We start from the raw sequence: 21,502 nt of genomic DNA, 5'->3' as shown, positions 1-21,502 counted from the left end.
AGTGGTAAAACCAATAAAACAACAAGAAGTGTTACATATGAATCTTATTTGACTTTTCATTCACTTATCCTAGGCTACTCTATATAAAACTCATTTAACATGTACAGTTTAGAGTCAGGCCCCAAATTCCCGTGCTGGCCACTTTTCACACATTTTGTTGCATGTAATTGAATGACCACAGACCAATGAAATAACCATTAGCCACAGCAGGTACCTCGATATCTCTGACAGTTGCTTGATGCCTAACCCCTTGTTTACAGACCTTTGCAGTGAACAGCATGGAACAGCAATTGCTATACAGTGGTATCAATATAGAGATAAACACATAAATACATCTGTCTGGCATTTATTTTCGTATAAAAATCAGCATGCTGACTGCATAAAAAGAACAATTACAACATTGAAGCAAGCTCTTGAAATAGCAAAATTATGTACTTATATATTTCCAAGAAAGGTTTATACAATATATATAAATTTTATGGGCGTAATATTTTATATTTCTTAGCTCTAAGTACAGTGATGCCTGATTGAATTTACTCAATATGGCTATTGTTTAACTTATAACTATCACAAAGTCCCAATGTATATTATGAATATCAAGAAGTGAAAGTAAAGATATGTACGTAAAAATATCGTTTACAGCTTAGGCAGCAACTGTTGTCAAAATTCAATTATATTGATCAATAAAAAATAGAGTGAAATATTCTCCAACTTTACTGTTAAACATTTATTGTCAAAAAACTATCGTGTCTACATGTACACATATCATATCACAGATATACTTTGTTCAAGATTTAAAGAGATAGAGAAAATGTACTTAAAACCAACTATTTGCGATACTTATGATATTAAATGCAGCTTGTATGTGAGAATAAATTTCACAATTAAAATGCATTTTAGTTTTGCACTGGTTGTAAATAAAGAGTAGAAGCGTAGAGGAATTGTTTACAAACAACACTTACAAATGTGAATAATTAACAAAAATTAACTCTTAAATGAAGTATGAAATTTCATTTTAAATCATCAATACAGATTAATATACAAAAGTCATGTAGGCCTACATGGATGATATGTGAAATACAGAATTATGTGAAAGTCAGAAATACCATTATTGTCCCCTACCGGTTTCACCGGAGGGGACTTATATTTTGCGCTCTGTCTGTCTGTCAGTCTGTCAGTCCGTCAGTCAGTCACACTTTTCTGGATCCTGCGATAACTTTAAAAGTTCTTAATATTTTTTCATGAAACTTTAAACATAGATAGATGGCAATATGGACATTATGCACGTCATTTCATTTTGTTCCTACGTCAAAAATTCTGGTTGCTATGGCAACAAATAGACTAGAAATACTGCTGAAAATGGTGGTTTTCTGGATCCTGCAATAACTTAAAAAGTTCTTAATATTTTTTCATGAAACTTGAAACATGGATAGATGGCAATATGGACATTATGCACGTCATTTCGTTTTGTTATTACGTCAAAAATTCTGGTTGCTATGGCAACAAATACAAAATTAATCTGACAATGGTGGAATTTCTGACAATGGTGGAGCCGGTAGGGGACTATATTGCTTGGCAATAGTCTTGTTCTAATTAATTTTATATACAGATGTCATGTAAGATATGTGAAATGCAGTATTACTTGAAAATCAGAGTATCACTGTTCTAAATAACTTTGAATGCAAACACAGTGAAACCGTATTTAAATAATAGAGCACACTAAGTCTGTACTACCGCCTATCTGCTCATCACTCGTCCTCTGTTGAAGATTTTACACTAAATAATCGATCTATAAAGCGCAAGTTAAGTATGTACGCCCGTCTGAAGTACTTTTATTATTTTGAACTCCACCTTCCCAGAATAGTTAGTTCCTTTGGGTCTCAGGTGAGCGCCTTAGGGCCCATGGCCCTCTTGTATGGTATCATTTGAAGGAAGTCTCTAAGAAGGTTATTTGTGAATAATATTTCATTATGAAATGAATTATTCTATTCTATTCTTACAAAGTTGAGTGATTCTCAATGATTTAAACATTGTATATAGTTCTCATGTTTATATTCTCCAGGGTTTCTTTTGTGTCACCACCATCGAAGGGGAACTGTTTGTGAAAAACCTAGCAGCAAAAAAGCAGAAAATTATAACGTAAGTCTTCTGGCTCCATCAAGAAATCAAATGTACATGTAATTAAAATAACTTAGACAAGTGTTAATTGATATATATCACTTAAAATGGGTAGCATATATCCAGAATACACAAAGCAATTTTATATATTGAATGTATTCCTTAACATTTGAGAAATGAAATAACTAAAACAATAAGATTTCTTTAAGATGAGTTTACCAAAAGATTTCCATTGGTTTCTTGCTTTTTTGTTTTAGATTGATTTCTCTCCCATGGCTGCAATTTTGACAATTATATTAGCCTCGTTCTGGAAAAACAGGGCTGCCTGCACAGGCTAGTCAGGGACAACACTTTATGCTTTTATGGAATTTTTGTTTGGCCTTCCATTTTGCCCTTTCTCCCCAAATCAAGAAAAAAGCCCTAGTTTAAATGATGTCTCTTTAAAAAAGATCAATTAAGGCATAAAATGTTGTGTCTGAATAGCATATGCAGACTATAGCAGGCTAATCTGGGACTGAGGACGACACTTTACGCACATGCATTTAGTTTTCCCAGAACATGGCTCATATTTAAAAAAAAATGAGTAAAATTCTCCAAAACTCTACTGAATGCAAGCCCTGCTAAGGAAAGTTTTGATCAATTTCTCTTTTCCCAAATCTACAGCCACAGACTAGAGGAAGGTCAAGAGTTCACATGCGTGGCCTGTCACCCCAACGGGCATTGCCTAGCAACGGGATGCAAGGACGGCCGCATCCTGCTCTGGTACAAGTTCCTGGAGCCACAGAGTGCTGTGAGGAGTCAGCTTCATTGGCACGCTCTGCCTGTGCTGGACCTTGCATTCACTGCTGAAGGTAGGCTTAGATAGAAATAATAGTGAGGAGTCAGTTACATTGGCACGCTCTGCCTGTGCTGGACCTTGCATTCACTGCTGAAGGTAGGCTGAGATAGAAATAATAGTGAGGAGTCAGCTACATTGGCACGCTCTGCCTGTGCTGGACCTTGCATTCACTGCTGAAGGTAGGCTGAGATAGAAATAATAGTGAGGAGTCGGCTACATTGGCACGCTCTGCCTGTGCTGGACCTTGCATTCACTGCTGAAGGTAGGCTGAGATAGAAATAATAGTGAGGAGTCGGCTACATTGGCACGCTCTGCCTGTGCTGGACCTCGCATTCACTACTGAAGGTAGGCTGAGATAGAAATAATAGTGAGGAGTCAGTTACATTGGCACGCTCTGCCTGTGCTAGACATTACATTCACTGCTGAAGGTAGGCTGAGATAGAAATAATAGTGAGGAGTCAGCTACATTGGCACGCTCTGCCTGTACTGGACCTTGCATTCACTGCTGAAGGTAGGTTGAGATAGAAATAATAGTGAGGAGTCAGTTACATTGGCACGCTCTGCCTGTACTGGACCTCGCATTCACTGCTGAAGGTAGGCTGAGATAGAAATGATAGTGAGGAGTCAGCTACATTGGCACGCTCTGCCTGTGCTGGACCTTGCATTCACTGCTGAAGGTAGGCTTAGATAGAAATAATAGTGAGGAGTCAGTTACATTGGCACGCTCTGCCTGTGCTAGACCTTACATTCACTGCTGAAGGTAGGCTGAGATAGAAATAATAGTGAGGAGTCAGTTACATTGGCACGCTCTGCCTGTGCTAGACATTACATTCACTGCTGAAGGTAGGCTGAGATAGAATAATAGTGAGGAGTCAGCTACATTGGCACGCTTTGCCTGTACTTGACCTTGCATTCACTGCTGAAGGTAGGTTGAGATAGAAATAATAGTGAGGAGTCGGTTACATTGGCACGCTCTGCCTGTACTGGACCTCGCATTCACTGCTGAAGGTAGGCTGAGATAGAAATAATAGTGAGGAGTCAGCTACATTGGCACGCTCTGCCTGTGCTGGACCTCGCATTCACTGCTGAAGGTAGGCTGAGATAGAAATAATAGTGAGGAGTCAGTTACATTGGCACGCCCTGCCTGTACTGGACCTTGAATTCACTGCTGAAGGTATTGAGATAGAAATAATAGTGAGGAGTCAGCTACATTGGCACGCTCTGCCTGTGCTGGACCTCGCATTCACTGCTGAAGGTAGGCTGAGATAGAAATAATAGTGAGGAGTCAGCTACATTGGCAGGCTCTGCCTGTGCTGGACCTTGCATTCACTGCTGAAGGTAGGCTGAGATAGAAATAATAGTGAGGAGTCAGCTACATTGGCAGGCTCTGCCTGTACTGGACCTTGCATTCACTGCTGAAGGTAGGCTGAGATAGAAATAATAGTGAGGAGTCAGTTACATTGGCAGGCTCTGCCTGTACTGGACCTCGCATTCACTGCTGAAGCTAGGTTGAGATAGAAATAATAGTGAGGAGTCAGCTACATTGGCAGGCTTTGCCTGTGCTGGACCTTGCATTCACTGCTGAAGGTAGGTTGAGATAGAAATAATAGTGAGGAGTCAGTTACATTGGCAGGCTCTGCCTGTACTGGACCTTGCATTCACTGCTGAAGGTAGGCTGAGATAGAAATAATAGTGAGGAGTCAGCTACATTGGCACGCTCTGCCTGTGCTGGACCTCCCATTCACTGCTGAAGGTAGGCTGAGATAGAAATAATAGTGAGGAGTCAGTTACATTGGCACGCTCTGCCTGTGCTAGACCTTACATTCACTGCTGAAGGTAGGCTGAGATAGAAATAATAGTGAGGAGTCAGTTACATTGGCACGCTCTGCCTGTGCTGGACCTTGCATTCACTGCTGAAGGTAGGCTGAGATAGAAATAATAGTGAGGAGTCAGCTACATTGGCACGCTCTGCCTGTGCTGGACCTTACATTCCCTGCTGAAGGTAGGCTTAGATAGAAATGATAGTGAGGAGTCAGCTACATTGGCAATGTCTGCCTGTACTGGACCTTGCATTCACTGCTGAAGGTAAGCTTAGATAGAAATAATAGTGTGGAGTCAGCTACATTGGCACGCTCTGCCTGTGCTGGACCTTGCATTCACTGCTGAAGGTAGGCTTAGATAGAAATGATAGTGAGGAGTCAGCTACATTGGCAATGTCTGCCTGTGCTGGACCTTACATTCACTGCTGAAGGTAGGCTGAGATAGAAATAATAGTGAGGAGTCAGCTACATTGGCACGCTCTGCCTGTACTGGATCTTGCATTCACTGCTGAAGGTAGGCTGAGATAGAAATAATAGTGAGGAGTCGGCTACATTGGCACGCTCTGCCTGTGCTGGACCTTGCATTCACTGCTGAAGGTAGGCTGAGATAGAAATAATAGTGAGGAGTCAGTTACATTGGCACGCTCTGCCTGTACTGGACCTCGCATTCACTGCTGAAGGTAGGCTGAGATAGAAATAATAGTGAGGAGTCAGTTACATTGGCACGCTCTACCTGTACTGGACCTTACATTCACTGCTGAAGGTAGGCTGAGATAGAAATAATAGTGAGGAGTCAGCTACATTGGCACGCTCTGCCTGTACTGGACCTTGCATTCACTGCTGAAGGTAGGCTGAGATAGAAATAAAAGTGAGGAGTCAGTTACATTGGCACGCCCTGCCTGTACTGGACCTTACATTCACTGCTGAAGGTAGGTTGACATAGAAATAATAGTGAGGAGTCAGTTACATTGGCACGCTCTGCCTGTACTGGACCTTGCATTCACTGCTGAAGGTAGGCTGAGATAGAAATAATAGTGAGGAGTCAGTAACATTGGCACACTCTGCCTGTGCTGGACCTTGAATTCACTGCTGAAGGTATTGAGATAGAAATAATAGTGAGGAGTCAGCTACATTGGCACGCTCTGCCTGTGCTGGACTTTGCATTCACTGCTGAAGGTAGGCTGAGATAGAAATAATAGTGAGGAGTCAGCTACATTGGCACGCTCTGCCTGTGCTAGACCTTACATTCTCTGCTGAAGGTAGGCTGAGATAGAAATATTAGCGAGTAGTCAGTTACATTGGCACGCTATGCCTGTGCTGGACCTTACATTCACTGCTGAAGCTAGGTTGAGATAGAAATAATAGTGAGGAGTCAGCTACATTGGCACACTCTGCCTGTACTGGACCTTGCATTCACTGCTGAAGGTAAGCTTAGATAGAAATAATAGTGAGGAGTCAGCTACATTGGCACGCTCCGCCTGTGCTGGACCTTGCATTCACTGCTGAAGGTAGGCTGAGATAGAAATAATAGTGAGGAGTCAGCTACATTGGCACGCTCTGCCTGTACCTGACCTTGCATTCACTGCTGAAGGTAGGCTGAGATAGAAATAATAGTGAGGAGTCAGTTACATTGGCAGGCTCTGCCTGTACTGGACCTTGCATTCACTGCTGAAGGTAGGCTGAGATAGAAATAATAGTGAGGAGTCAGTTACATTGGCACGCTCTGCCTGTGCTGGACCTTGCATTCACTGCTGAAGGTAGGCTGAGATAGAAATAATAGTGAGGAGTCAGCTACATTGGCAGGCTCTGCCTGTACTGGATCTTGCATTCACTGCTGAAGGTAGGCTGAGATAGAAATAATAGTGAGGAGTCAGCTACATTGGCAGGCTCTGCCTGTACTGGATCTTGCATTCACTGCTGAAGGTAGGCTGAGCCGCGTTCTGGGAAGACTGGGCTTCATGCTTGTGCGTAGATTGTCATCCTTGCACAGGCTAATCATGCTTGTGGGTAAATTGTCATCCTTGCACAGGCTAATCATGCTTGTGGGTAAATTGTCATTCTTGCTCAGGCTAATCAGAGACAACACTTTCCACTTTTATTGAACTTTTTTAGTTAAAAGAAAGTAAGTTTATTCACTAGGAAAGTGAATGGTTCACAGGCTAATCTGGGACGTGCTTTATGCATTAAGTCTGTTTTGCCCAGAGTGTGGATCATTTTCATATAAATCAAGCCTCGTATAGATTTGGGGAAAAAAGGAGAAGTTGTAAAAATTTAAGGGAGCAGTTTCATCAAACATTTTTTTCCCCCAGAAGAAAGTCCTACTTTTAAGCCTGTTTTTAAAAAACGGGACGTATTATAGTTTCACCTTGGCGGCGGGTGGGCGGGCGGTGTCCAAAGCAGTTTCCGCTGTCTATTTCAAAAAGTTTTTATCCGATCTTCACCAAACTTGGTCAGAAGTTGTATCTAGACAATATCTAGGTCAAGTTCGAATATGGGTCATGCCGGATCAAAAACTAGGTCACGGGGTCACTTAGTGCATTTCAAGCATTTAGCATGGTGTCCGCTCTCTAATATAAGTAGTTTTCATCCGATAATTGCAAAACTTGGTCAAAAGTTGTATCTAGACAATATTTAGGTCAAGTTCGAAAATATGGGTCATGCCGGGTCAAAAACTAGGTCACAGGGTCACTTTAACCATTTCAAGCATTTAGCATGGTGTCCGCTCTCTAATTGAAGTAGTTTTCATCCAATCTTCACCAAATTTGGTCAGAAGTTGTGTCTAGACAATATCTTCATGTAGGTCAAGTTCAAATATGGGTCATGCCAGGTTAAAAAGTAGGTCACGAGGTCACTTAGTGCATTTCAAGCATTTAGCATGGTGTCCGCTCTCTAAATGAAGTAGTTTTCATCAGATCTTCACCAGCTTTGGTCAGAAGTTGTGTCTAGATGGTATGTAAGTTAAGTTCAAATATAAGTCATGGTAAAGTTATCAAGTTGTCAAAAGCCTTAAAATGGGCGTATCTTGTGACAGTTTGGCACTCTTGTTTAGAAGATTATTTCTCCCAAGCTGTCATCTATGATGAGCACTGGGATAAATATTTTAAATGATAAAAAGTGCTTGACTGCACAAGAAACATTACCATGTATATACTGGGCTGGACCTTGCATTTTCTGCTGAAAGAAGATGAGAGTCAAAAGAACACAGTTACTGATACCCACATTTGTAGCATTCAACGTCATAACATGCTTTTCCTCCTTTTGCTGCAAACTACTCAACAAGAGATCATGATGGCCCAAAACAGCACACCTGGGTTTAACCCTTTCAGTGCTGGAACCGAATTTTAAAGGCCTTTGCTAACAGTTTGGATCCAGATGAGACGCCACAGAACGTGGCGTCTCATCAGGATCCAAACTGTTTGCTATTCTGATAGTATTCTTTGAAAAAAATCTAAGAAAATGCTAATTTTAGAAATTCAGCAGACAACATTTTAGCAGACGACAAATTTCCCAGCATGCAAAGGGTTAATGGACACCGATTGTCGAGAGCTTGACCTGATGGACAAGATTTTGACCCAGAATTGAACATTACCTTGATATTGTAATAATAAAAATCTGGCCTGTTTCGAAAATAGTTAATCGTACATGAGACTTCAAAAGTGGTCGCAAGGTATTTCTTAGATTTGACCTTGTGAGCAAGTGTTTTTGACAAATTTAACTTATATTCAAACTTGACCAAGATATTCTCAATATAAATATTTTAATGTCATCAACATGAAGTGAACAATGTGGCACTAGAGAAGTAAAGACGTAATGACCCAAGACTTATGCAGCATGATAATAGCTCCCTTTCAGCATTTCATTCTCAGGGGAGATAAAACTGTTATTTTATATACAAATCAGTATCGTACTCTACCATTTGTAGTACAGTTCAACCTGAAAGCAGATGTCAGTTAAGGGAAATGGCCAGAGTGACCTTTGTAGACAGGTGATTGTTGTTCTCAGGTGACCACTTTTTAGATTGTCGGTCAGTTGGTAGTATTGCCAGGTGGTTACCCCACCCAGTTGTTTTGCAATCAATGTTATGTTAACAAAGACCCATTGCTGATAATTAATGAAACACATTAATTTGAATGAAAATTACAAATTAATATCTGTAAATTAATTTAAAGTCACACCTTTTATCAAAAGTATATGAGTTTGATGATGATGCCAGAGCTCCAGATAAGGATTTAGTCGCAAGGGTATGTTACCCCCTGATATTATTGTTAAAGTATATTTTACTCCTTTGTTTCAGCCATAAAGGGTACTTAGGAATATTGAGGGGTATTTTCTATTTCCACAGATAACTGACAAATTACATGGCGTGTTTAGTGTTTTATACAGGAAGGAAAAGGGGCGTGGTGCCCATTTTCCAAAAAGGGCACTTTAGCGCACGACATCCATAAAAAGGGCACAAATATATCTGTATAGTGACTTAATAACAAGCTTTGTTACACACAAATATTGTATGTATAGTTTTGAGATTTATTGTTGAATAATTAAACCAACAAAATAGAGAATGTATATTTTATTATGTGTTTTATATTTTCATGAAGTAACAAAAAACAAGATTAAACACCATAGGATATATATATACAAACTATAGCTTTTCAAAGAAGTCTTAGAATACTGTTAAATGAGTTACCCTCTTAAGCAATTATTTATATTTAAAACGTTACACACATTGCACAAACAAGTCCTTTATATGCATCTTAAATGAGATTCACAAACACTAACACTTTGTTGAATATTCAGAAAGTTCTGCGTAATGACATTGTTTTCATTTGTTTGTTGTTGTTTTTTTACAGAATTTTAAGATATAGTGTCCCATAAGCAATGTTTAATATGATTAATATCACTTTTATACGCAATAACATGTGGGATTGAGGTACCCACCCGGCGTCAGAAAGCGCGTAAAACTTCACCGAATTCCCAGTTATAAAGCGCTATTTCGTGTCAAATGCACGGGTAGGGGGGGGGGGAATGTTTCGGTAATAATTTTGTTAATAGCACGGGTAAATACCGGTGAAGTGTTAATTTATTGCTAATACCATCATTACACGTAATAACGGGTTCGATTTCGGTAAGCGCGCAAGCGTTTGAGAGAGTGTTTAATGTACCGATTTACCCGCTATAAATAGCTGATGTTCTCTTTATTCGTATATGTTTTGCATTTGAAGAATAACTAAATGGCATCAACCCCTTTACAAGTGTAATATGGTGTTAAACAAGTCCATACAATCATCCGGAATATCGCGTAAATCTGTATGCAGTCTATAGGCAAAGAAGCCATTTTGGTGTTAGCTTGTCTATGTTTTCTTCCCGCTGAGCCACGTGATTAAGTGGGCGGAGCGATCACTGATAAGGCGTCGTGTCAATTCATCAACACACATCTACTGTGAGCCTGCGCCAATTGTATTGAATAGGAGGCGGAGCGTTATTTTAATCGACAGCTTTAATATGTCACGGGTTGCTATTTTCGGCGTATGGCCAATTTTCAGGAAGTACAGTGGACGTCATGGGGTTTTGTAATCGGCGTATGGAAACAATTATCGGGCGTAATATATGGCCGTACGCCGCTTAGTGCAAGCCCTGTTAAAATTAATTTTTATTAACTTAAAACTGTTTTGCATTAAATTGAAATCAAATCAATATTTTACAGATACAACTGGTGTTTTTTTTAATTTAATTACGCGTAAAAATAAATGTTTTGATATAACTGAATTATGCATGAAAGGCACAATTTCCACGTGAATAACATCGAGGTTTTTTTATCAAGTCTCCTAAGTAACTGTGCACGATTGTGTCCGGACCGATTAGTGTTACAAAGCCACTGAAATTATCAATTGATATTGACAAATGGTTATTCACGCATGACGAATTCACAACCGCGCGAATCTTCGCTGATAATAGTCGGTTTAGAAGCTTGGTTAAGAGGCTGTTAAGATGTTATCAATAAGGTCGCGCACGGCGGAAAACAGGGCGGCGGCCTTTGAAAAGGGCAGCGTGGCGCTGATTTGCTTTGAAAGGGGCAGCGAGGCGCTTCAAAAAAACGGCGTGGCGCCGCGCCACGCTAAAACGGCCTAGATAAAACACTACGTGTTTAATCTAGAAATATTATTATTTATTTATATTAATAAATGCAAAGGAAAGAAGTTAAAATGATGATATGAACAGATTTTCATTAAAATATTCACGCAGGAGCCGCTGGTGGCTTAAAACGTCCCTTTTTTATGCCCCCGGATCAAATGATCGGGGATATATTGTTTTTGGCCTGTCTGTCTGTCATTGTGTGTGTGTGTGTGTGTGTGAATTTCCAAAAATTTGGCATGCATGTGTATCTCATGGAGCTGCACATTTTGAGTGATGAAAGGTCAAGGTCATCCTTCAAGGTCATAGGTCATTTTTAGCTCACCTGAGCACAACGTGCTCATGATGAGCTTTTGTGATCGCTTTTTGTCTGTCGTCAGTTGTGCTGCGTCAACATTTGCCTTGTTAACTCTCTAGAGGCCACATTTATTGTACAATCTTCATGAAACTTGGTCAGAAGATTGGTTTCAATGATATCTTGGATGAGTTCGAAAATGGTTACGTTTGCTTGAAAAACATGGCTGCCAAGGGGCGGGGCATTTTTCCTTATATGGCTATATATGGCTACAGTAAAATCTTGTTAACACTCTAGAGGCCACAGTTATTGTCTGATCTTCATAAAACTTGGTCAGAAGATTCATTCCAATAATATCTTGGACGAGTTCGAAAATGATGACGGTTGGTTGAATAACATAGCCGCCAGGGGGCGGGGCATTTTTCCTTATATGGCTATAGTAAAACCTTGTTAACACTCTAGAGGCCACATTTATTTTCCATTCTTCATGAAACTTGCTCAGAAGATTTGTCCCACTGATATCTTGGATGAGTTCAAAAATGGTAACCTTTGCTTGAAAAACATGGCTGCCAAGGGGCGGGGCATTTTTCCTTATATGGCTATAGTAAAATCTTGTTAACACTCTATCGAGGCCACATTTATTGTCCAATCTTCATGAAATTTGGTCAGAAGATTAATCCCAATAATATCTTGGACGAGTTCGAAAATTATGCCGGTTGGCTGAGAACATGGCCGCCAGGGGACGGGGCATTTTTCCTTATATGGCTTTATTAAAACCTTGTTAACACTCTAGAGGCCACATTTATTGTCCAATCTTGATGAAATATGGTCAGAAGATTTGTCTTAATGATATCTTGGATGAGTTCGAAAATGGTTACATTTGCTCGAAAAACATGGCTGCCTAGGGGCGGGGCATTTTTCCTTATATGGCTATATAAGGCTATAGTAAAATCTTGTTAACACTCTAGAGGCCACATTTATAGTCCGATCTTCATGAAACTCGGTCAGAAGATTCATCCCAATGATATCTTTGGCGATTTCAAAAATGATGCCCATTGGTTGAAAAACATGGCCACCACAGGGGCGAGGCTATTTTCCTTATATGGCTATAGTAAAACCTTGTTAACACTCTAGAGGTCACATTTATTTTCCGATCATCATGAAACTTGGTCAGAAGATTTGTCCCAATGATATCTTTGATGAGTTCGAAAATGGTTTTGGTTGCTTTAAAAACATGGCCACTAGGGGCGGGGCATTTTTCCTTATATGCATATATATGGCTATAGTAAAAGCCTTGTTAACACTCTAGAGGCCACATTTATTGTCCAATCTTCATGAACTTTGGTCAGAAGATTGGTCTCAATGATATTTTGGATGAGTTCAAAAATAATTATGTTTGCTTGAAAAAAAATGGCTTCCAAGGGGCGGGGCATTTTTCCTTTTATGGCTATAGTAAAATCTTGTTAACACTCTAGAGGCCACATTTACTGTCCGATCTATATGAAACTTGGTCAGAAGATTCATCCCGATAATATCTTGGAAGATTTCAAAAATGATGCCTGTTGGTTGAAAAACATGGCTGCCAGGGGGCAGGGCATTTTTCCTTATATGGCTATAGTAAAACCTTGTTAACACTCTAGAGGCCACTTTTATTTTCCGATCTTCGTGAAACTTGATCAGAAGATTTTTCCCAATAATATCTTGTTATCTCAGGTGAGCGACTTTGGGCCTTTCAGGCCCTCTTGTTTTCTAAAATAGCTGCCATGCGGCTTCAAAGCGCAGTATAGGGTGCATTGTGTTTACAAACACAGCTCTTGTTATACAAGCAAACTGCAAACTACAAGTAAATATGCAAATCTGTCCCGTGAGATAAGGTCTGACAAAAGCAATAATCGTACAACAAGTTTGGTTGTGGGTTTAAAAGGTGTACAAACTATGTGAAACACCTGTTGTCTCAACTAGTGATTCACTACTTGGGGTTTACAAACAACACTCTATATTTGTAAGACTTGATGAAAGATATCACTCATGTTGCCTTTGTGGCGTTTATAAATTCAATGTTTATGCTCATGGAAGAGCGTAAAAAGCCTGATTACATATTCTACACTGTATTGTTTTATAATGATTGTAAGTATTGTTTTATGCCAGAAATCAAGGTTGTTGACTCGGCTAAACTTGCTATCAATGTTCTTTCAGTAAGCACCCATGTGTTTATGTACAATTTCATAAACTGTTGTTCATTTATGTTTATCATGATACAATAAGAATTGCGAAAATGACATGCAGCATCAGGGGTAAATGTCACTGCTTTAACAAGAATGACATGCAGCATCAGGGGTAAATGTCACTGCTTTAACAAGAATGACATGCAGCATCAGGGGTAAATGTCACTGCTTTAACAAGAATGACATGCAGCATCAGGGGTAAATGTCACTGCTTTTACAAGAATGACATGCAGCATCAGGGGTAAATGTCACTGCTTTTACAAGAATGACATGCAGCATCAGGGGTAAATGTCACTGCTTTAACAAGAATGACATGCAGCATCAGGGGTAAATGTCACTGCTTTTACAAGAATGACATGCAGCATCAGGGGTAAATGTCACTGCTTTTACAAGAATGACATGCAGCATCAGGGGTAAATGTCACTGCTTTTACAAGAATGACATGCAGCATCAGGGGTAAATGTCACTGCTTTTACAAGAATGACATGCAGCATCAGGGGTAAATGTCACTGCTTTTACAAGAATGACATGCAGCATCAGGGGTAAATGTCACTGCTTTTACAAGAATGACATGCAGCATCAGGCGTAAATGTCACTGCTTTTACAAGAATGACATGCAGCATCAGGGGTAAATGTCACTGCTTTAACAAGAATGACATGCAGCATCAGGGGTAAATGTCACTGCTTTTACAAGAATGACATGCAGCATCAGGGGTAAATGTCACTGCTTTTACAAGAATGACATGCAGCATCAGGGGTAAATGTCACTGCTTTTACAAGAATGACATGCAGCATCAGGGGTAAATGTCACTGCTTTAACAAGAATGACATGCAGCATCAGGGGTAAATGTCACTGCTTTTACAAGAATGACATGCAGCATCAGGGGTAAATGTCACTGCTTTTACAAGAATGACATGCAGCATCAGGGGTAAATGTCACTGCTTTTACAAGAATGACATGCAGCATCAGGGGTAAATGTCACTGCTTTTACAAGAATGACATGCAGCATCAGGGGTAAATGTCACTGCTTTTACAAGAATGACATGCAGCATCAGGGGTAAATGTCACTGCTTTTACAAGAATGACATGCAGCATCAGGCGTAAATGTCACTGCTTTTACAAGAATGACATGCAGCATCAGGGGTAAATGTCACTGCTTTAACAAGAATGACATGCAGCATCAGGGGTAAATGTCACTGCTTTTACAAGAATGACATGCAGCATCAGGGGTAAATGTCACTGCTTTTACAAGAATGACATGCAGCATCAGGGGTAAATGTCACTGCTTTTACAAGAATGACATGCAGCATCAGGGGTAAATGTCACTGCTTTTACAAGAATGACATGCAGCATCAGGGGTAAATGTCACTGCTTTTACAAGAATGACATGCAGCATCAGGGGTAAATGTCACTGCTTTTACAAGAATGACATGCAGCATCAGGCGTAAATGTCACTGCTTTTACAAGAATGACATGCAGCATCAGGGGTAAATGTCACTGCTTTTACAAGAATGACATGCAGCATCAGGGGTAAATGTCACTTCTTTTACAAGCTCTAGTTCAAATAATCTCCAAGAGCCTAATGCATATGTGTAAAGTGTCATCCTATATAAGCCTGTGCAGTCTGCACAGGCTAATCAGGAAGAACACTTTCCACCTACACTAGATTTTTGTTTTCAAGAGTCCTTCTTTAGAAGATTAGTCTGTGTGGACTGCACAAGCTACTCTGGGATGACACTTAACGCACACGCATTCAGCCCAGTTCTCACAGAACAAAGCTCTACAAAATCCCATGCATGCATTTGCAGGTTCGTACATGCTGACCAGAGGATTTGCTCTGAAAAACGGGGCTTAATGCATGTGCGTAAAGTCATGTCCTGGATAAGTCTGTGCAGTCTGCACTGGCTTATAAGGGACGACACTTTCCCTTTATTGTTCCCTACTGGTGAAACCGGAGGGGTCTTATAGTTTGCGCTCCGTCTGTCAGTCTGTCTGTCTGTCACACTTTTCTGGATCCTGCGATAACTTAAAAAAAATTTCATATTTTTTCATAAAACTTGAAACATGGATTGATGGCAATATGGAGATTATGCATGTGATTTCATTATGTTCCTATGTCAAGAATTCTGGTTGCTATGGCAACGCATATATATATTGACAATAGTGGAGTTTCACCGGTAGGGGACAATATTGCTTGGCAATCTGTTGTATTGTTATATTTGTTTAAAAGAAATCTTTTCTTAGCAAAAATCCAGTTTGTCATCCCTGATTAGCCTGTGCCTACATTTGCAGGTTCGTACCTGCTCAGTGGGGGTCACGAGTGTGTCCTGGTCAAGTGGCACATGGACTCGGGCTACAAAGACTTCCTGCCACGCCTGGGCTCACCCATCAACCATGTGACCTGCTCCCATGACAACCAGCTGTACGCCACATGCCACACAGAAAATGGTAACACAGTGTTATTATTTTGGACTTTGACTTATTTCAGAAGGTCAAAATTCTTGTTGAACCAAAATAACGTGTTTTGTTTGACATTGATACCAAGTTCTACAAAGCTCTTGTGCTACTAAGCTCTTATTACCTGCATGGAATTTATATATGAACACTTTCAACACAACTGCATCATCTGATCTCATTTTGACCTTGAAATTGACCAATTTGGACTTAAACTTATTCAAATTGGCCAACAAAAAAACAATACTGACAATGCTCCCACTGGAGGAGAATGTTTTTATCAACTTAACTCTTTCAGTGCTGGAACCGAAATTTGAAGGCCTTTGCAAACAGATTGGACCCAGATGAGACGCCACAGAATGTGGCGTCTCATCAGGATCCAAACTGTTTGCTTTTCTTATAGTATTGTTTGAAAAAAAAATCGAAGAAAATGCTAATTTTAGAAATTCAGCAGACGACATTTTAGCAGCGACAAATTTCCCAGCATGCAAAGGGTTAATGATCTATCAATAATGACAAGGCTCCCACTTGGGGAGAATGGGTTTATTGAACACAGCATCTTATTTTCATCAACTTAATGAGCTATTGTCAGGTTATAGATAATGTTAATTTATATTTAGTGGAAGTTAAGTAAGTTTATATTTAATCAAACAACTACCTTAATACCTATGTTTGCAAATTTTTATTACAAAGAAGATCATGCATGGATGTTTTGTGCCCAGTCAATGCAATTAGCTTAATATGTACACAGTTCTTAGCTTTCTAGTTGAATGAAGCAGACATGGATTGCACCCTGAAATAAAGATTTTGGCAACTATTTTTTGTGCATTTACTTTTTAATAAATTTAAGCCACGCTCTTGAAAACTGGGCTTAATGTGATTAATGCGTGCGTACTGTGCATTAAGTTTTGTCCAAGATTAGCCTGTGCAGTCAACATAGGCTAATCAGGTACGACATTTTTCGCTGTTATTGATTATTAATTTGAGGGATGTCTCATGTTAGCGAAAATCAAGTGTAGGAAAAGGTTGTCCCTGATTAGCCTGTGCCAACTGCACAGACTCCTCTGAAACTGCATTAAACACACACATACATTAAGCCCTGTTTTCCCAGAGTGAGGCTCATCTTCAATGTGTTACACCCGCTCTGCAGTGAGGCTCATCTTCAATGTGTTACACCCTCTCTGCAGTGAGGCTCATCTTCAATGTGTTACACCCTCTCTGCAGTGAGACTCATCTTCAATGTGTTACACCCTCTCTGCAGTGAGGCTCATCTTCAATGTGTTACACCCGCTCTGCAGTGAGGCTCATCTTCAATGTGTTACACCCTCTCTGCAGTGAGGCTCATCTTCAATGTGTTACACCCTCTCTGCAGTGAGGCTCATCTTCAATTTGTTACACCCTCTCTGCAGTGAGGCTCATCTTCAATGTGTTACACCCTCTCTGCAGTGAGGCTCGTCTTCGATGTGTTACACCCTCTCTGCAGTGAGGCTCATCTTCAATGTGTTACACCCTCTCTGCAGTGAGGCTCATCTTCAATGTGTTACACCCTCTCTGCAGTGAGGCTCATCTTCAATGTGTTACACCCTCTCTGCAGTGAGGCTCATCTTCAATGTGTTACACCCTCTCTGCAGTGAGGCTCATCTTCAATGTGTTATCTTCAATGTGTTACACCCTCTCTGCAGTGGGGATCATCTTCAATGTGTTACACCCTCTCTGCAGTGAGGCTCATCTTCAATGTGTTACACCCTCTCTGCAGTGAGGCTCATCTTCAATGTGTTACACCCTCTCTGCAGTGAGGCTCATCTTCAATGTGTTACACCCTCTCTGCAGTGAGGCTCATCTTCAATGTGTTACACCCTCTCTGCAGTGAGGCTCATCTTCAATGTGTTACACCCTCTCTGCAGTGAGGCTCATCTTCAATGTGTTACACCCTCTCTGCAGTGAGGCTCATCTTCAATGTGTTACACCCTCTCTGCAGTGAGGCTCATCTTAAATGTGTTACACCCTCTCTGCAGTTATCCAAGTGATCAGCAGCACGTTCACCATCAAGCAGGTGTACCAGGGCCTGACTCGCACCCACAACCTGCACGGGCCACACCACCCCTGTCCCACGGGCCTGCTGTGTGACCCACGGTCAGGGGCTCTCGTACTCAACGGGAAACATGGACACCTACAGTTCTACTCTGTGCATGCTGACAGACAGATGTACAATGTAAGTGGATTTGCATTGTTGCTGATAGGTTTCTGAGTGTTATTAATTGGTCAAATTTGTGGCAGAAATTTGGCCCCATTTCAAACCTCAAAAAATATATACATGTGTTATTCCCAATTATTTCCAAATCACTGCCTAAATTTCCTAATTTAAATTTTAAAAAATATTTTTTTTAAGTTCATTTTCTTATCCAGCTCTATAAGTTGAACCTTGGTAAATAGGGTATTGACAACACATTTATTTATTTTTTATTTTATTTTTTTAGAAAAAAACTAAACAATATCAGCAATTTCTAAATTTTAGTCAAATCAATTTCCCAATCCAAAAGGTCTCGGTCCCATTCCCACAATTTTCAGTCTGTATCTGTGACGATGTTTCCGAATGTAATGGAATTTTTCTTTTAAAGTAAGTCCCTTCTGAACAAAAATCCACTAATGTCGCCCTTGATAATCAGATAATACATTTTACACATGCTTTAAATCCTGTTTTCCCAAAGATGGACTCACATTCACCATTGAGATAATCAAGGCTTTTCAGTTATGCTTATCAATTTGATCATTTCCTTGCAGCTTGACATTGTCTGCCAGAACTTCATCTCAGCCGAGAATCTGGACCGACCCCTGGTGGTGACAGATGTCACATGTGCTGCATTTGATGACACTGGCACGTGGCTGGCAACAGTGGAGTACTGGAACGATGACATCATCACACCGGAAATCACGCTGAAGTTCTGGTTCTTTGATGAGGAAAAACAGAGGTAAGGGAGGGCCGGTCTATAGCTGAGCTTGCAACATAAAGGCCTTACACTGAAGGACTCAGGTAAGGGAGGGCCGGTCTATAGCTGAGCTTGCAACATAAAGGCCTTACACTGAAGGACTCAACTGATTGTCAAACTTTATTTTTAAAATTTCTTTGCTAGGTTTAGACCAATTTAATGGAAAAATTTAGATGTAAACAACATCGTATTTTGTTATGAGTTGTTCTTTTGGAATTGCCTTTATATTAAAAAGTACATTCATAATTTATACAGATTTTATTGAAAAGACAAAAATAAGTTTAAAATCATTCCTTGAAAACTGACTTACAGAAGTTTTAGTAAAAATCAATAATTCCTGTTTGCTTGAAAGACAAGACAAGACCAATATCAGCATTCTACCCATATTCATATACAACATTTTATATCCAGGGGTGTGATTTTTCCGCGGATTTGTACCACCGATTCTGCAGACGTATTTCATAAGCGGCCCGAAATATCCTCGGCTCGCGAAATCTCTCCTTATTTTACACTGGTAGATTCTGCCTAAGCATTTTTAAAACAAACGATATAATTGGCTGTCGTTTCCCAATCTTCCAATTAAAATCGGTTTCTTAAAATGTGTTTGGTATTTTTAAGCTGATTCGTTTGGAAATGGTGCCGTTGTGAAGCGAACATTACGATTATTGTAATGACAAATAGCAATCGAATTAACGACTGACATCATATAGTTTGATAGGAATAATGAAATGTGTTTGTCAACGAAAAAGACTACGTTTTATATACAAGCACCACATATTTTGTTTAGAAATGTGCACAGTGAATTTGTGTCACGGAAACCAGAGTTAGCAAAATGGAGTTCAGTCTACTCGGGAAGTAAAACAATTTAGAAGATTATCGTTTGAACAGGGAAATAGACAAGCATGATTTGATTTATATGTTAGTGGATCTGTGTATAATCAGATTCATATGCATATTCTGCTTTATTATGTTTGTCACGCTGTTCAGTTAACTGAAATAGCATTGCACTGAAGATGTGAAATGCAAGATATTTGAAAGGTAAACAAATTAAATATATTACTTTAACTCTGTTTAATACATCATTAACACAAGAAGAACACTCAAGTGTGTTTGTTTATATTTAGTTCATTTACTTTAATTCAATACATTAAAAAACTGCTGCTATTAATCACAATAAATACTGTTTACTTTGCATCCTCAGTATGTTAAATGTGAAGTTTAACAGGTTTTTTATAAAGAAATATTGTTATGAAGTTCAAGAAGTTATTTATTTTAAAGTCTGTTTTAAGGTTTGTCGTTGCGTTATGCGTGCCATTCGCCTAGTCAAAATCAGTCGACAGAATTTTCCTCTCCTCTGGCTTTGCCTCAATCACACCCCTGATATCACTTATATGACACTATAATCACACCCCTGATATCACTTATATGACACTATAATCACACCCCTGATATCACTTATATGACACTATAAGACATATTGTGTCATCAGCCTCGAACATTTTTAAAATTACCTGAACTAGTTTAAATAAAAAATAATAATTTGTATGTATTAAATGACAAAACTATGCATAAACTTCAATATATAAGGTATACTAAAAGCATTATTCACATTTTCTCAGATGTATAACATGTTCTATTTATTAAATGTCTTAAGTTAACAGCATGTTAGTTTAAGAACCCCTTATTGGTTTGTGAAACTTGGCTCAGTTATGTAGTACTTTATAAGGGAAATAACTGCTCAGTTATGGAGTACTTTATAGGGGAAGTAACTGCGCTCAGGTATCTAGTATTTCATATGTACCGTAATTACTCATTTTTTCGGACACTCTAAGTTTTCGGACACCCCTTTTTTTAGCAAAAATAATTATTATTCGTGACTCTTAATTTTCGGACACATGAGTTTTTGTCCATAATTAATGTCTCTAAGTTTTCGGACAGTATATTTTACAGCGCTATGTTACCAAATTTCAGTCCTGTTTTCGAGATCTAATGACACTTCGATCATGGGGTTTTACAACCAGATTAACATCATAAAACATGGCAGGTGCATGCCTGAGGGCAACGGACCATTACATTTGTGTTATTGGGTAAATAACCTTGTAAACCGGTATTAAACAATGGTTTTTCCCGATAGAATAAGCGTTATAACAATTACCAGGGGTAGTGCCAATTAACAGTTCAATTATCTACCGCAATGGTACTACCTCTTCTTAGTCAAATAACTGTGCCAAATACTAAACTCTTCTGTCAAATAAATTAAGCATTTAAAATTACTTTAAATGCAGTGCAAACATTTATAACTGTAATTTATACTATACGGCATGGTATTTTACAAGCGCGTGCTATTACCGGTAGTCGTTGATACAATTGACGCTATTTTCGAACACTTCAATTTTCAACTCTAAGTTTTCTGACATCTGTATTTTGTGAATATTTTTCGTATCTAAGTTTTCGGACACGATTTTTTTATATTATTTTTAAGTGTCCGAAAACATAGAGTAATTACAGTAGTTTCAGTTTAATTTAAATCTATGTTTTAAGCTACTAATTCGGAACGCTCTTGAGTCAATGGCCTGGGCCTAGAACCAATACTTGGTGTCTTTTTGGCCGATCTAAGCAACGCTCCCACAGTGGA

At 39.4% G+C, this 21,502-nt stretch overlaps 1 protein-coding gene across 2 annotated transcripts in view; it reads left to right on the top strand.

The window, feature by feature from the left end:
• LOC127863579 (WD repeat-containing protein 75-like) overlaps positions 1–21,502 on the top strand; it is a 57,916-nt gene that overhangs the window by 21,459 nt on the left and 14,955 nt on the right. For both annotated transcript variants that reach the window (XM_052403142.1, XM_052403141.1), the window contains exons 6-10: positions 2,063–2,139; positions 2,782–2,969; positions 15,719–15,874; positions 17,896–18,092; positions 18,662–18,849. In XM_052403142.1, coding sequence (XP_052259102.1) covers positions 2,063–2,139; positions 2,782–2,969; positions 15,719–15,874; positions 17,896–18,092; positions 18,662–18,849 — 806 coding nt within the window. The remainder of the gene's footprint in view (positions 1–2,062; positions 2,140–2,781; positions 2,970–15,718; positions 15,875–17,895; positions 18,093–18,661; positions 18,850–21,502) is intronic.

The sequence above is a fragment of the Dreissena polymorpha genome, unplaced genomic scaffold (genome assembly GCF_020536995.1).
Source record: "Dreissena polymorpha isolate Duluth1 unplaced genomic scaffold, UMN_Dpol_1.0 chrUn017, whole genome shotgun sequence".
NCBI lineage: Eukaryota > Metazoa > Mollusca > Bivalvia > Myida > Dreissenidae > Dreissena > Dreissena polymorpha.
Note: the sequence above shows the minus strand (reverse complement) of the source record. Positions and strands in the feature narration are given on the sequence as shown.